Raw genomic sequence first — 16836 nt, 5'->3', positions numbered from 1 at the left:
TCAGACCTTCCCCAGAGCTCAAAAAGTTTTGAGAGGACAGGGCTGGCATCATTCAGGCTGAGAGGGAAATCTTTTGGGTTGGATTTCAGGGAAGAGATATGCTAGCAGTTGACATGTGAGTTGCCACTTTCTCCACGTAATGGACAGTGTGTCAGCAGGCTTCAAATTAAGTCGTAGAGACATGAAACTGGAGGGTTTTAGAGAACATCATCTGGGTCACCCTGGCCTTTGTGCAGCTCATTGTCATCCTAAGCCAGGTCAGACACTTGCCTGCATGATCTGATGGTTTTGCTTGAATGTAACTTTTAAAAAGACAAGTCATACTTGTATTCAATTACATGTATAAAACACATTCCAGGGACAGCTATGAGTAGGTTTTGAATTGTCACATTTTGAATCTCTACCTTGCCTCCCACCCACCCATTCCCTCCAAACACTGAACATATTAACAACTGACTCATATTTTCGCTAGATGGAATAGGAAAAGGATACTCACCACACAGAAGTATCAGTCTATAGGAGTTTTTTTTTTTTTTTTTTTAAGATTTTATTTATTTATAAGAGTTACCCAGAGAGAAGCAGAGGCTCAGGCTGAGGGAAAAGTCCCCCTATTGGGGAACTCCATCCCAGGACCCCAGGACCATGACCTAAACTGAAGCCAGATGCTCAGCCACTGAGCCACCCAGGCATCCCTATAGGAGTGTTTCTAAAATGTGTTCCTTTTACCGTTGCTTTCCTTTTCCAACATGTTTTGTAAGATCTGTCTCAAAATGTTTGTTTTTGCAGACCTAAAAAAAGAAAACCAAAATATAAAAAATTATGCATAAACTAGTTTATATAAACGAACACATTCTTGTTAGGGTATTTATGGAAACATCTTTCTAATCTCTAATCTAAAAATCTCTAGTATTAACCTTGGAATGTTTTATTAATAAATTCTTTTTGTTTTTAATTAGTGATTGATGACATGTTTCCATTGTGTGGCCTTTGCGCAATTACTTCACTTCTCTGAATTTCAGTTTCCTCATCTGAAAACGAGCACAGCAATATATTTTCTTTGATAGGATGTGGGGGAAGAGTCACATGAATCACTTTGTAGATTATAAAGCTCTCCCCAAATTGTTAATTATTATTTTTAGTCTACAGTGTGTCTTCAGATGGACTAGATAAATTCCTGACTTAGTGAAATTTCTTTAAATTTAAATTAGAGGGACTCCTGGGTGGCTCAGTGGTTGAACGTCTGCCTTTAGCTCAGGGTGTGATCCTGGGGTCTGGGATTGAGTACCGCATTGGGCTCCCCATGGGGAACCTGCTTCTCCTTCTGTCTATGTCTCTACCTCTCTCTCAGTGTCTCTCATGAATAAATACATAAAATATTAAAAAATTTTAAATTAGACTATTCTTTTTTTTTTTAAATTAGTCTATTCTTAAAAATAAAATTTTTCCAGAGATTTAAATGTTTAGATATAAATGTTTACAACTCTACCTCAATTGCAAAATTTTAAAAAGTTACCAAGTTCTTTATCCTTAATACTGTGCATTGTTAATTTCAATGAAATAATCTCAACAACTGCATGCTTTTAGCTAACTTCTAACTTTCTAGAGACTTAAATTCTATCAGTGATTTATTTTCTATTTTTTTGTTCCTTAGCAACAATGTTGCTCTATTCTGATGAAAAAGTTTGGTAGACAAATGTTTTAAAAGACCCATTGCGTCTGGATGGCTATGAAATAAAGTTTGAGGCACAAGGTTTCTGAAACTTTTGTAGCTGTAAAGTGTTTCTAAGCAATTCATCTGAAACATGGAAAAATTTCACTTTCAGATCCCATGAATTCTATTTATGGGTCTCTTACACATTTGATTTTTTATTTTCAGTTTAAAAGTTTTTAAAAAGTAGACGAAATATTGATTTTTGAGTAGTAATTATCTTTTTCATTACTATTTTGATATTTAATTTTTTATAAACATTTACCTTTTCAACAAATTAAATGCTCACTATTCTGACAGAAATCTCTTCCACTTTTGTCTTAGTCAGTGGAGATACATTTGGAACCCTAAACCTCCATTTACCATTGAAGATTCAGGTATTGTGCTAGGTGCTGGGTTGTAAAGATAAATATGAATTTTCTGTCTTTAGGGAATTCACATTGCAAAGCAGAGGGTAATCATTGGAGTCCAGGTGATCTGAAATGCCTGAGTAACTTGAATATGAGATTGAGGCCACCAAATAGAATTCAAAACTGACCCGTTCCTTTGCTTCATCTGGAAGCCCGTCTTCCTGGAAATGGCTCACTGAACTCTTGGTCTGTGAACCAGTCCAGGATACTGATCTCATATTATAGTTGCTGGCAGGGTGAAACCTTCTGGTGTTTAAAGAAATCAGGTATATTAAGGATTAGAATATCCAATTGCTCCCCAGTTTGGCTTTTTTTTAAAAATTTGAGTATAGTTGATACACAATGTTATACTAGTTTCAGGTGTATACTCTCAGTTTTTAAATCACTGATTTTTAAAATATATTTTATTTATTTATTCATGAGAGACACAGAGAGGCAGAGACCTAGGCAGAGGGAGAAGTAGGATGCCTGTGGGGAGCCTGATGTGGGACTTGATCCTAGGACTCCAGGATCACACCCTGAGCCAAAGACAGATGCTCAACCACTGAGCCACCCAGGCGTCCCCAAATCCCTGATTTATTGACTTATTGGATCTGCCCTGTTGGCTCTGACAGTCTCATGCAGGGGTGGGGGATGGCCCTGGGCCTGGGCAAGCTCCTCTTCCAGCTGCCCTCTCAGGACAGTGGAGTGGCCTGAGTTTAAGATGTTGGGTTCTCACAGCTCACTGGGCAGCCTACTGTAGCTGCAGGGACCATGAGTTTGAGTAGCCAAGTTTCCCTCTGGTTGCCTGCTGTGGAATGTGTTTTCCCATAGAAACAACATTTTAAGTTGTGGTCAGGTTCCCAGACCAGCCTACAATAGCCTATTTAGCTGATAGAGACTGCTATTTGACTAGCCTGGGGACCAAACCACCACCTATTAACATTGTTTCTATTGGAAGAGCCATTCCGAGTTTTAAATACCAATAGAGAAATGACATTTTGGAGCTCTACCTGTTTGTCCAATTGGGAGCTGCCAGTACTCAGAACTAGGGTATCGAATCGCTGTGCACTACTAGTTCCTTGAAGGACCCCATTCTTTCCCCTAAGCCTGACCCCATTGGCTGGTTTTCCTGTCTTTCGTGGGGCTGCCAGTACATTCAGAAGATATTATTATCTCCCTGGACAGAGCTCTTGGTTTGAGAATTTCTGGGAAGTGGTGAGAACCATGGTTTTTTCTGTTGGTGGTAAAGACAAGGGAAGAGTTGGAAGTGAAGGGAGCAGTGAATTCCCCAGACACCACCTGGCACTGCCTTTCACCACGCAGATTTTGGATCACCTCCTGATTTTACTTGCTTGTGTTTCAACCATTTCTATAATTTCATCGATCCTTTGGAAAAGTACAACATGGCTTTGGCTTGACTGAATGGAGTAGCAGCCCACTCAGAGAAACTATCACCATAATTCTTGAACTCATAGGTAAAGCCAAGGGGTTGCAGAGTTCTGGAAAGCAGTTTTCTAGAAGTACTCTGTGTTTTCATGGTGTCATTGGCCAGACCCTCTCAGATGCTGGCAAGATGCAAATTTGAAACAGGCTCATTTTTCTGTTTTGAGGCTATCCCTTCTCAACATTGTGGTGTCCAATAGTAAAATTCCAACTTCATAAATGCATACATCTCTCCCCATGTGTAGATGGAGGACCTTTTATACAACCAACTGTGAGTTCAGTGATGCCAGCTGGCCACATGCAAATCTCGCTCCCTCCCAGTAGGTTCAGTGCAGACTATGACAGCAAGTTAGTCCAGTCATTGCCTTTAGAAGCTTGGGGGCCACTTGGATGGTTCAGTAGCCTGTATTCTAGGGTTGTAAACAATCCAGAGTACTAGGAGCAGAAAGTACTCAGTACTTCAGCAGGATTAGGACCTGCTATACATAGTGATACTTCTCGTCTTCATGGTTCAATGTCTAGTTTCCTGTTACAGTGTACCCTGTGGCTTTAGATTCTTCTTTTTTTTTCTCAAAGGAAAGCATGCACACACACACACACACACACACACACACACACACACACATGTTCCAGTCACCTGTAAAAGATTCCAAGGATTTAAATTGGCCTCTAGTTTAATATGTCCTCCCAGATTTGAGGTACTGTCTTTGCAGCCTTCTGTTTCTTCAGTTTCTTTTAGGCCATTTGTGTGGTGTGTGTGTGCCCCTGATATGATCACCTAAATTCTTTGGCTTTTAAGTTTGCGGACAGTTGCTTTTGATCAACACAAAATCCCCACAAAAGCACAGTTTACGGTGCACAGCAAATGACACTGTTGTTGCAGTACCCTTGGTGTGGTGCCTGTGCTGTGAGTTACCTCACTCAGCAGTGAGAAAAGTGATCCCCCAAGAAGCATCTCCAGGCAGACCTTTTAGTGCACGACCCTGTGAACTTTGTGACTGTTGCCTTTAGGAATTGGCCACTTATGGCTGACACCATCTTTTGATCAGTTGCAACAATCAGCCACAATGAAATATGCACCAATTTGTGAGCTGAGAACTTTTTGTTTAGTTGCTTTGGGATTTTTGTTTTTCTTTAGCTAAAGAAATAAATAGACTCAATATTCATTTATGAGTGTTTTGTCTACACTGAGTTTTTGAAGGAATATATTGATCCCTGAAGTAGATATTGGTAACTTCACTGATCACAATAAATTAATGATTAGCACATCAGCAAAATAACAAAGGCATGAAATTATTATATATTATTGTTTACCTAACAATAACCTTTCAAAGGTATGAAATGTTTTTCTTTTAAATAGATTAATTTGTAAGACATTGTTCCCACTATTAGACAGTTTCCATGTTGGTGACATTGATAGATGGCCTATTTAGGAATTCAAAGACATATTATTAATGTTTGTTAATTGTACTTTGTACTTCCTAAGGCACTCAGTTCAGTCTTATCTTGTATGCTTCTACATAGGCTCCAGGATATTTTAGGCATGACAGACATAGTTTCTCTGCCTGAAGAACTATTCATTTTGGAACAGAGAGGGTAGGGGCAGGTTTCAGGGGTGAGAATCTAGCATATAATTATTTAAAATATATAACTACAGTATAGCATTTGTAGGGTTTTGAAAGGTATGTCTAGAATTGTGTTGGTAGGTTGAAAGGTGGTTGGAGTTAATTGAGGAGGAGGATTACCACTATAGCGGGATATGAAATTATATATTAAAAAGGAAAGATGGAAGAGCATGTATAAAGATAGAAGAAGCATTTGGATTTAGCATGTATGTCATGGAGGAGAGGTGAATGCATGAATGAGGGCTGAAATGATGAGGGGAAGGAGTGGGGTGGGAGGGTTGAAGTTGAAGGTGTAGGTGAAGATGAGAGTAGGCTGATAAGACCTACCTGGCAGAGATACGAAGCTAATAGTGAGATGTTTCATATCTTAGGGAGGGTGAAGGTCTATGCCTGGAATGTAGGAGAACAGAGCTAAGCATGATGAACACGAAAAGGTTAGGGTTGGCTACATTGTTCTAATGAAATAGAGAGGATGGAGGAAGCCAGGAAGAAAAAGAATGTAGTATCAGGCAAGCAGTGAAACACCAAGGGGTTGGCCTGAGGGTCAATGGAAAGAGGTGGGTGAGGGATGGGCTAACTGGGTGATGGGCCCTAAGGAATGCACTTGTGATGAGCACTACATGTTATATATAAGTGATGGACCACTGAATTCTATACCTGAAACCAATTTTACTATATAGGTTAACTAGGACTTAAATAAAAACTTGAAATTAAGAAAAAATAAAGAACAAAGGCTTTTTTGTTAATGGAATTAGAGAATTTAAGAGGAATCTCAGCAGTGGGATGAAATAAAACTAGTGATTCCTCTTAGCAAGTGGGAAACATTAAGTCTTAGCTCAGAGAGGTTTCTGCTGAGCGTACCTGGATGATGGGGCTGAGCACCCTTGTTCTGGACTCCTAGGTCTCCAGGCTGATCTTGATATTTGTGTTTTACCTCTCTGCATATTTGCCTGTCTTCTTCCAAGAGCAAATACTGTGTCTTAGTCATCATCAAAACCAGGAAAGAGTTTATTTATAATTGCATGGTTAGAGTATTTCATTTTACTTTTTTAAAAAAGATTTTATTTATTTATTTGAGGGGGGCTGTGAGGGGAGAGGGACAGTCAGACTTCCCACTGAGCGTGGAGCTCGACTCAGGGCTTGACGCAGGGCTTGATCCCAGGACCTTGAGATCACAACCTGAGCCGAAGTCAGATGCTTAACCAACTAAGCCACCCAGGCCCCCCTATTATTTTACTTTTTAAGAAATGTTTCACTGTAGAACACTTTTAGATTTACAAAAAATCAGGAGGATAACACTTCATGAAGTAGGTTGGAGAGGTTGGCTGGCTTATGCTTTCAAAGTTGGAGACCAGAATTGTCCGAGTCCCAGCCAGTGTTGACCCAGACAATCCAGAAATGGGTTGCTAGGTCTGAAGAGCCCCCACTAAACCTTGAGGAGACTATGGAAGCCGTTTTTATTACCAGGACTTGAAGTTTCATTACCTGAGATGTTGTGAATGTTGTGACTGACAGATGGGCTGGAGTAGTAGTCACATGTGGTATTCAAATCACTGCTAGTAGATGTGTCATCTCCCTCTAGCAAAAAGGCCAGAATAAAGGCATCCAAGTAAGGGGAGGAGCTCTTGCAAAGTTTACTGGAGTAGTGGCAGATCCCCTCCTCAGATAGTACTCATACTGTTTCATTTATTTTTTTTCTTTTTACCTTGATAAAAAAAAAAAAATCTGTCAAAAAAACTATTAGAGCCAGGGTGTATTGTTCACAATATATATAGCTCATTTATGTGTTATCGTTTCTTTCATGATCTTTCACATTTTTTTGACAGTGAAAATTATGATTTTTAAAAAGTGGAACAGTGGGATATTAGGATATTACCTTGAGGCATGTTACATGGACAGTTGGGTACCCTTTATATTGTAGGGTGTATGCCTTTGATACCCCTCCACACTAATACTTTAGAGGACTAAGTCATCATCCCCCACACCCCCATTGCAGTTGAAAAAAGCAAGCAACTCATGCATGGAGTAGGGTCAGCCTCATTAACCTTTATCTTCTTGCCCAGGGATTTAATCACTTCACATGTATATGAAATAAGAGTCCCCTGAATTTGTTTTTATTACCCAGTCTTGTCTGAAAGGGAATTTGAATTTGGGATAGGAAGGAGAAAGGCTATCTTGCCTATAAGAGAGGCCAGACTTGCAGAAGTGGATTCTGGCTAAGGAATGTGGACACACTACAGACATCTTGCACAGAGGCCAGTTCCTGCAGTGATGTGGTCAGACATGGTAAAGCCCAGCTGTTTGCTCCACTGAGAGGGGCTTTGCTAGCCCACACACTCTCTGAGTGCTGTGTCTGAACTGAACTGGATCCGAATATGTAGCCTGCTGAGGCTCACCTACTCCCCACAGAGATTGGAGGTGGGTTGTTGTAGAGCGCTGTATTCAAAGCAATTGGTAAGAGAAGTTACAGATAGAGACTTAGCAATTAAAACAGTATGATATTCAGTGGTGAAGTGGACTCTAAATGCATTTTCCTGTTTCCCCCCTGAACTATTACAGTATCGGTAAAAACTATTTATGCTTAGTCGTTGGTTTATTGATGGACATTCTGTGGCTTTTGTTACTCATACCGTCATGAATGCCATTGGGTGGAATACCATCTTGCCCCTAAATGCATCTCTTTGCCTTAGCATAGGGATTGAAAGAGTGTACTCTGGTGTCAGGCTTCTTGAGTTCAAATCCCTTTTCTTTATTTCTAAGCTGTGGGACCTTGGCTGGTTTGTTTAACCTTCCTAAGTCATAGTTTTCTTAGTGTTAAAGACAATAATAATAGAACTTACCTCAAAGGGTTGCTATGAGGGTGAAATAAAGTAATATATCTTTAGCACTTAGCATAAAGTTCTTCTGTCTTTAAGCTCTACTTTTAATTTGCCAAATGCTGCTGCCACTTGTACTAAGCTTTAACCCTCAGCTTTTTTTCGTGGTGGGTTGGTGGGTATGACTGATGAAGTGAAAAGGAAGAGAAAGTTAAGAGTGCTACACTTTCATTTACACACACACAAAAACTTCATTAAAGGTTTATCTTCTTTGTTAATGTTTTTTTTTGTGCTGAAACCTTAGAATAAAATCTTTTATAATGGAAATAATCCAACATGTCCACCTTAGACTTTACATATTTTTGTGCTCTCCAGCTTAAATAAGACATTCATTTATTTCTAGAATTAGAGTTGTTGTTTTTTTTTCTGTGTATAAGTAGAATAAACGCTACCCAGTTTGTTTGAATGAGTGCTGTTAGTTTGCAGTTTTCAAGACCAAAGTTAGCAGAGGAAAAATCTCATGTCTTTCTACTACCTTGCATTAAGCCATATAACCTAGTAGTATTTAGGGTGTTAAAGAATGAATAACTATGATATAAAACAGTCATTGTTTGAGGAGGTTGGTTGAAACAATTGAAATTAAATCACATATTACTACAAAGGATAAAATGATTACACTTAAAAAAGATCAGGACCTTCAAACAAAATAAATCACAATTAGACATTATGTAGAATTTTAAGTAATGCAATGAAGTGCAAATGTGATCACTAATGAAACGGAACAGTAGGGACACCTGGGTGGCTCAGCAGTTGAGCATCTGCCTTTGGCTCAGGGCATGATCCCGAGATCTGGGATCGATTCCCACATCTGGCTCCCTGCGAGGAGCCTATTTCTCTCTCTGCCTATGTCTCTCTGTCTCTCTTTCTTCTCTGTGTGTCTCTCATGAATAAATAAATAGATCTTAAAAAAAAAAAGAAACAAAAAAAAAAAAAGAAACTGAACAGTAAATGAACAAAACAGTTCATACAATGAAGCAGAAAGTTCCCTATTTATGAGCGATGTTTATACTTTTAAAGTAAAGTTACTTCTTTAAATAAAAGAGGATGATCAAGTATGACAGCATGAATTAAAAAAATGAGCAGTTAGGAATGAGTATTAGGTGAGAATGCAAAAGAATTGTCTTCATTTCCCCAGATTCTCATCTTTTGAGGCAACCAATTTTAGCCATTTCTGGTTTCAGTTCTTCTTATGCTTACCTTCATGACACCATGTACTGTGCCTGTACCTCTATTTCTAGATTTAAACAGTACCCATTGCCTCCTTGCCATGAAAGCTAGGAATGTAGCTCACTTAGATATCGATACCTTTCTCTCTTTTCCTTCCCACTTTTTTGTAATAATAGTATGACTTTCAGTTATTGGTTATTTTAAAACCTATAATATACTTAAACTGCTATTTCGTGGATCAACTACTTTTTCTCCAAACCTTTCTTCCCAATTCATTTCCTGACTTATGACAGCTATAGTATTACTTTTACAAGTGCAGGTTTAAAACATTTACATTTTGTTTTGCAGTCATTGTAAATCATAACATCTTCCATGGTTTGTCTGTAGGTTGATTGTAAACATTGAAGAAACGATGAGGATTGTTTATATTATTGTGATTTTTCAAACACCTTGGAAAATAGTTTGAATATTTTGTTTTGTAGGACTGAAATTATTGATTCTGGCCTCTTTTTTCTTAGCCTTTTCCATGTCATACGTGTTATTGCTTCATAAATACACTCATTCTTGTCAGACAGTATGTCCTGATTTTTGTTTGGAAACATAGTTACTCTGACCGCAGGACACCTACAAAGGCTCAGAGGTCCTCTGAAGCTATTCCAGGATATGGTTTGGGATTGGACTGGATCCAGTGGAGTTGTTGTAATGAGCTGTTAGTGGGGAAGATTTGGGGTGGTTGACTCTGGCTTGGATTATCATTTTCAATATAGGGAACTTTTGTGGAGTTTGGAAGGTTCAATTGTTCCCCCGACCCTAGCTCCCTATCCTGACTTCTTGCCTCACTCCCCTTTCCAAGATTCTGAGTTGCCCCCAGAAGTTTTGGGTACTCTGAACTGAAGTTTGGGGCACTGTTTGTCACAGGAGGGGCGCAAGATTGAGAGCCACTGGCTTAGAATTTGTGATAAGCTCTCTCTTCCTTAACCTCTTATAGTTCCTTTGGTTGAGTCGCTAATTTAGGTGAGCAGATAATGCTGTGTTGCATTCTTGTCCATATTTCATCTGATACACACATGATGTGGCCAAGGGAGACATTTCATTATCTCCATGTGTGGAGACTCAGAGCCCCTCGTTTCGGACATGTAGTAAACCGCTCTATCCCATTATTCTCTGGCTAGCTTTGGAGACATCCAGGGCTATTGGGAATGGATTTAGGGCTCTTTCCCAGATTCTTTTAACTTTCTTCCTCCTTCTCATTCTACCTTGACATCAGTCAGTCTGAAGTATGCATTTTGCCCTGCAGTGTTCTAGGTCCCCTGGGGCTGTAAGATGAGTGCAGGACCAGGCAAAGACTTTACCTTGATTCCCAGTCCTGCTTATGCTTGAAGTAGTGAGTTCAGAGGAGGTGCAGGAGGCTTCTGTACTGTTACACGTGGTCTGCACACACAAGTGCGCCGCAGCCAGAAGTGCATTTAAGTTACACAGTTGTTTCTAAAGGGTTACGTGAATGGGACTCAGGATTTATAACACCAGGCCTTGGAACAACTACTGTTTATGAAATTGATTGCAAAACATTTGACCTTATTATTCTACAGCCCTCAAGCTTGAGGAAGTAGCATCAATGTTTAGGCCCTTGGATGTGGCATAGTGAAATGAATGGTTTCTTTGGGGTCACTGTGTGTTCAATCCTATGCCTCAGTGTCTAAGAACTAGTATAGAACTAGCTAGATCCTTACCCAGTTACTCCCTTAAATTGTTAAATATGGATCCTCTGGACTCTGCATGGAGGCTTTCCACCAAGAAACCTGATGAAATATCTGTATACAAGAAACCCAAAGTTACATTGACTTTATTTTTCTGTAACTGCCGGTATCAACTATTGTGTTTCCAAACTTTGGCTAAGGAAATATTTACATTTTTTGGCTTTTATTTTTTCTGACTAATGTCAGAGTTTGTATTCCCGTAATTCTGGTGAAAGGAAGAATATGGTCACATTTTAGGGGTGAGTTGGGTCATAGAAAAAAATATACACAGCTTTAATGAGTAGAAATTTCAAACTTTGTATGCAGGTTTTATGATGACCTTTCTCAGCTAGATTGGTAGGAATTTTATTGTTTAAATTAGACTCATATAGCCCCATAGATTTTTATATCTGTTCCTTGTGATAGGATGTACTGCATTTGGTATCTCTGGTTTTTATTTTTCTGAGGTATGCATAGGTGATATTAAGGGATATCCTTGTTGGTATCATTATGTTAAAGAGTCCCAAACTACGAAACCAGTATGAGTTTACCTTTTTTTTTTTTCCATCAAAAATTCGTCCTGTTCTTGTAACTCAGAGACTTTTTCCCCCCTTTTATTGGTCATATATATATTTTTAAGTCTGGAATTCTTGTGATTGGATTTTTTTTTTTTTCAGACCCAATGTCTGTGGATCACGTTATAATGCTTACTGTTGCCCTGGATGGAAAACCTTACCTGGTGGAAATCAATGTATTGTCCGTAAGTAAATAGATGATCTGTCATTCTTCATGTTTTTTTGTTGTTTTGGTTGCATGGTGATTCTTAGTACTTGTTTCTTTGTAACTGTATACTATTAACATGTTTATAGCAGAGTCTTCCAGCTCTAAGATTTTCCTACTTCCTCTGAATCAAGATTGGGAAATACACTAATTTGGTCAAACCACTGTTATACTTCAGTTCAGTGGCTTCTTTTAGAAGATTTCTGATTTACAGGGAATAGAGCCACAGGGATATTTAGCTCCAGGGTAAGTCACTTGGCTGTGTAGACGTGTAATCACTTTTGATGGGATTTTGAAAAAAGAATACCATGTTACTGCTTTTCTTATTGTAATTTCTAACTGGGCTGGCCTCCCACAAGCTTACCCAAACCTTGTACATTGAATTTTGGTGGTCGAGACCAAAGACAGACCTAACTCATAGAGGGGAAAGGAAGTGGATAGAACATCAGCTGCAGATGAGTGGAAAGCTGAGGGAAGAGCTCAGATGGTACTGGAGATTCCTCTACTGATGCTGCTGCCGCAGTGAACCTCCAGATTCTCATCATATCCCACAAATCGGGAGTGACAGACCACATGCCAGAAAAAGTACTATTTAATGGAGATACTAAATCAAATTGGTTATGGTTTCTGTCCTGTGTGAACTTTTACTGTCATCATACCTATGAAGTAATTTCCAGTTTTCAGAAAATTCTGTCAGTGTAATGGGGGAATTTTAGAGCTGAAAAGACGTTAAGGAATCAGTTACTCCCCTTTCTTCTTGGCCTAGAGTGGTCTGTGTAGAAGAACAGAATATTTCAACCATGTTCTTCTGGTGACCTGACAAAGTTAATCCCTTTCCCAGTTCTTGATTTTGACCAAAAGCATCTTGCTCATTTGGCACATCATGCTTTATTGAAGGATCAAAACTGAATCACTAAGAGAGACGTATAATGGTGTTTGTTTTCTAAATGAACTTGACAACAGAACCCTTTCCCTGGTGCTCTGTAGTATCTCTGAGAAATATTGTCTTCAGGTATTTAAGTAAACGTTTATAGGATCCTTTGACGGTTTATTTCTTAATAGTTTTCAATCTCTATCCTAAGTTTTTTTGACGTTTCAGTGCACTTTCTATCAAGTGTATTATTTTTAGCCTTGTACATCTCATTTGCCTCTTGCAGGGTTATGCAAGCAGGCATTTGTGGAAGGGATCATGCTTTTGAGTATAAAAAGTAGTGGCCAAATCTTAGTCTGCTAATATATATAAATTATTTGCCATTTAAACTTATTTTTCTAGCCACCAGCAGAGCATTTGGTATATACTGTATAAGTCTCTCAGTGGCATGAAAGTGTTTATATTTCTCTAAAGAGTGAACAGCTTATTGACTGTAGAATCAGTGCTTTTGTCATGGATTTCAGACTCCTCTCAGACTGTTGATGTAATTGAGAATGGAACTTAAACCTAGGGTAAAAGCTGCTCCATAGATTATATGTTCCCAGTGGGCAGGATCTGATATAGAGAATTAGTCTGAGTAGGGGCTAATATTTTTAGAAAAATTATTAGGCAGTAACCATTTATAATAAAATAGGCCCCCAAGAATACTGCTACAATTTTTATATTATTACATCTTAAAGTTAATAGAAAAACAAAATGCTCCTAGGCATTAATTATATTTAAATGCAGGACTTCTGTTTGTTTTGTTTTCTCTAGATAGTATGTCCTGGGCTTTTGATAGATTGGGTGCTGTGTGGAATAAGCCGAGGGAGGTTGAGGACCGCTGATACGAATAAGGGAGTTACTGCATTTTACATCCAGAACTTATTTGGTCCAACACATTTGTTTTGTAAATGCATAAACCTGAGACCTAAGGTCACATAAGTCATGATGGCAAAATTAATGAGAAAGCTGAGAGTCTAGATTTCCTCATTTGAGGACTGGGTTCCAGTAAAGCACCATGCTCTGAAGCCATGTACTAACAGACCTCTGGTTTTATTCACAGCCATTTGCCGGCATTCCTGTGGGGATGGATTTTGTTCTAGGCCAAATATGTGCACTTGCCCATCTGGTCAGATATCTCCTTCCTGTGGCTCCAGATCCAGTGAGTATAACATGTTATTATATATAATATTATTTTATGTGGTTATGCCCTATTTTCTCCTAAATTTGCTTTTGGCTTTTCTCTTGCCTGCAATATTTTTTTTTTTTTTTTCACTAGAACATCTGCCTTCTCTGTTCTGCCCAAAATACTTGGAATGGCTTTCTTCAATCTGGCCTCCCATTTTCCTTCTTCACTCTTTACAAGGAAATACCCATGGGACATAGTTACTATGAGTAATATAGGGATTATGACCTCCTTTGTAGGTATTGCCTTATTTATCTTTGTATCTCCAATGTAAACACTGTAAAAGATGCTCAATGGAATGACTGTTTAATGAACATTTTAAACAGTTTAAGACGGCTCAAGAAAACTAGGCATTTTTCCTTATGGTACTGAAATATGAGTCTGATTAAATACTTTTTAAAAACTGAAGACCCCTGCCTTTGCAAGAAGAAAATGTGAGAAGTCATTTATGGCAGTTCTGTGATTTTTCATGAAGCACAAATCTATTTTCCCTTTCACAATTTTACCACTTCATTCTGCGAAGCCAAATAAATGCCCACAGTTCATTCTCCAGAGCCTTTGCTTGCTTGTTATATTCGTTTTTTACACTTTTTTGGGGAAGGGGGGTTTATTCTTTAAATGTGGGGTACTCAGCAGTGAATTAGGGGAAATGCAGTGGTTGGGGACAAGGTGAGTCATTATTGGTCATTAAAAAAGTTGAAGGTTATGCCTATATAAACAGCCCCTCAACACCTGACCATTACCAAAGCAAAAAACTTAGGTTCCTTTTCCATTTCCCATTTCCTATGAGAAAATGAGTTCTCCTTAGAGTGTGTTCTGTGTCTGACAAGGTTTTTGGCAAAAGTATTATGGAATAAATTCATTCTCTTTTGTCTGTTGCAGGTAGAAATTTCAGTGTGGTCAAGGTTCATTACCTGTTAAGAGTCCTAGTATTTAGCTGTGGATCTCATGAGCTGATTAACAAGATAGGGCAAGTGGTCAGAATAGACCCTCTTGGTGTGTGCTAACATACCTTGGCATTCATGGGTGAACACTGGTAACTCTGCCTTAGAGGTCTATAAAACCTCTCTGGCGGGGACCATGCCAGGTCTGAATGCAGGGCAAGCTGGAAGTGCTGGAGGGTTGGTGGCCCTAGAAGCATCTGTTAGTGACAGACAGAGAGTGTTGGATATGTGCCCCAGCTTCCCTGCTTCTCAGTTTTCAGAACTATGAAGTGTGTTCTCAGCTGTCTCTTGGAGTTCCCTAGTGGCTTGAGCCCCAGCTGCCCCCATTGGTAATAGGCTTGATCATGTAGTGAGCATCTTGACCATCTTTCTTGTCTCACCTCCTCACTCTCCTACCAGTGTTTCCTGAAGTTACTTCTAAAACAGACTACTTGCCCTTAAATTCTTGTCTCAGAATCTGCTTCTGGTGGAAACCAAACAAACACAGCCTACTATTCCTTCGGAGTCTAGATATCAAGTTGGGAACAGACCCCATTGCTAGATTGGCCCTTGGACCAGCCAACAACAGTGTATTCCTCTGGCAGGGATAAAATGTAGCTGGATGATAAAACTAGGTATCCAGCTGGGAAGGTCTTCAGTATGATAGTGTGAGGTGCTGCTGACTTGTCTGTCTAGTAAAAAAAAAAAAAAATCACAAGATGGAAAGATAGGATGTTAATAAGTTGGTCCTAGTAGATTTCAAGCTGGCCTCAAATGGGAGTGTAGCAGGTGGTCCTGTGGACCAGATTTAGGTTAGAGACTGACGTCCAAGACTTATGGATGATGTTCTCTGAAGAGGTTTAGGTCTACCTATGATACCTGGACTTTGGACCTGAGTAGCTTGTGGCTAAGAGTGTGTGAAGAGGGCAATTTGGTATCATCAGGATCTTTGAGGCATTTGGAGACTTTAAAATCATTGGCTTGAATTCTACTTGAATTAATGTTGTCTAAACATCTTATAAAATTAAAGATGGCAGAGTATTTTAAATTAAGGGTAGCAGTGATAATCAGAATTCATTTCTGGTCTTTTGAAATGTTGCTCTAAGGAATAGCTATACTATCCTCTAGAACTTCCTGGCCACGGTGTAGTTGACAATAAATATGGAGAGATCCCTTTGCTAACTTTCCTGCTAGTAGGAGGATAACTCAGCACAGCAAAATGTTTGCATTGATTACCTGTGGTTCCACCAAAAGGGGGCAAATTTAGATCATTTCACCAATAATTCCCATGAGAAATTTTATACTTGTTATATGATAGGGATTGAGGAGGCCTGGGAAAGTTATGGGTCCTCTGAGGCCTTAATTTTTTCATTTGAAAATGAAAAGAATGAAAGGAGGGTTGTTCTTTCAAGTTGTTTTCTGCTTTTGAGTGTCCTGGGACTCTGGGAATAGGAAATGATCTCTTAGTGGCCTGAAGGGGAGATTGCATTTCCAGGAGGTCCTAACTGCCAGCCAGCAATTCCTTTGGACACTAGGAAGACAGGGCTCCTCTTAACCTCTTGGACCTCTTGGCACTGGTCATAGGGGCACCAGAGCAAAAAAAGATTGGCTAGCCAGAGTCAGATAAATGGGTTTTCTGGACTTTTTGTGTTTTTTTTTTTTTTTTTTTTTTTTAAGAGAGAGAGCAGGGAGGAGGGGCAGAGGAAGACAGGGAGAGAGACTCTTAAGCAGGCTCCATGTGGAGTCTGACAACAGGGCTCGATCTGACCAACTTGAGGTCATGACCTGAGCTGAAACCAAGAGTTGGATGCTTAACTGACTGAGCCACCCAAGTGCCCCTCATGTATATGTTTTTATATAAACATAAGTCTTCATTTCTCTGAGATAAATGCTTAGTAATGGAATTGCTGGGTTGTATGATAGTTGCATGTTTAGTTTTTCAAGAAACTACCAGGCTGTGTTTGGAGTGGCTGTACCATTTTATAATCTCATTAGCAATATATGAATGATCTAGTTTCTCTGCATCCTTACCAGGTTTTGGTGTTGTCACATTTTTAATTTGAGCTATTCTGATACGTATGTAATTA

At 39.2% G+C, this 16836-nt stretch overlaps 1 protein-coding gene across 3 annotated transcripts in view; it reads left to right on the top strand.

Moving 5' to 3' along the window:
* Positions 1-16836, top strand: part of FBN1 (fibrillin 1) — a 222963-nt gene that overhangs the window by 15703 nt on the left and 190424 nt on the right. For all 3 annotated transcript variants that reach the window (XM_072808371.1, XM_072808372.1, XM_072808373.1), the window contains exons 2-3: positions 11625-11707; positions 13704-13802. In XM_072808371.1, coding sequence (XP_072664472.1) covers positions 11625-11707; positions 13704-13802 — 182 coding nt within the window. The remainder of the gene's footprint in view (positions 1-11624; positions 11708-13703; positions 13803-16836) is intronic.

This window comes from Canis lupus, chromosome 32 (assembly GCF_048164855.1).
Source record: "Canis lupus baileyi chromosome 32, mCanLup2.hap1, whole genome shotgun sequence".
Taxonomy (NCBI): Eukaryota; Metazoa; Chordata; class Mammalia; order Carnivora; family Canidae; genus Canis; species Canis lupus.
The sequence above is the reverse complement of the archived record's forward strand: the minus strand, read 5'-3'. Positions and strand labels throughout refer to the sequence as shown.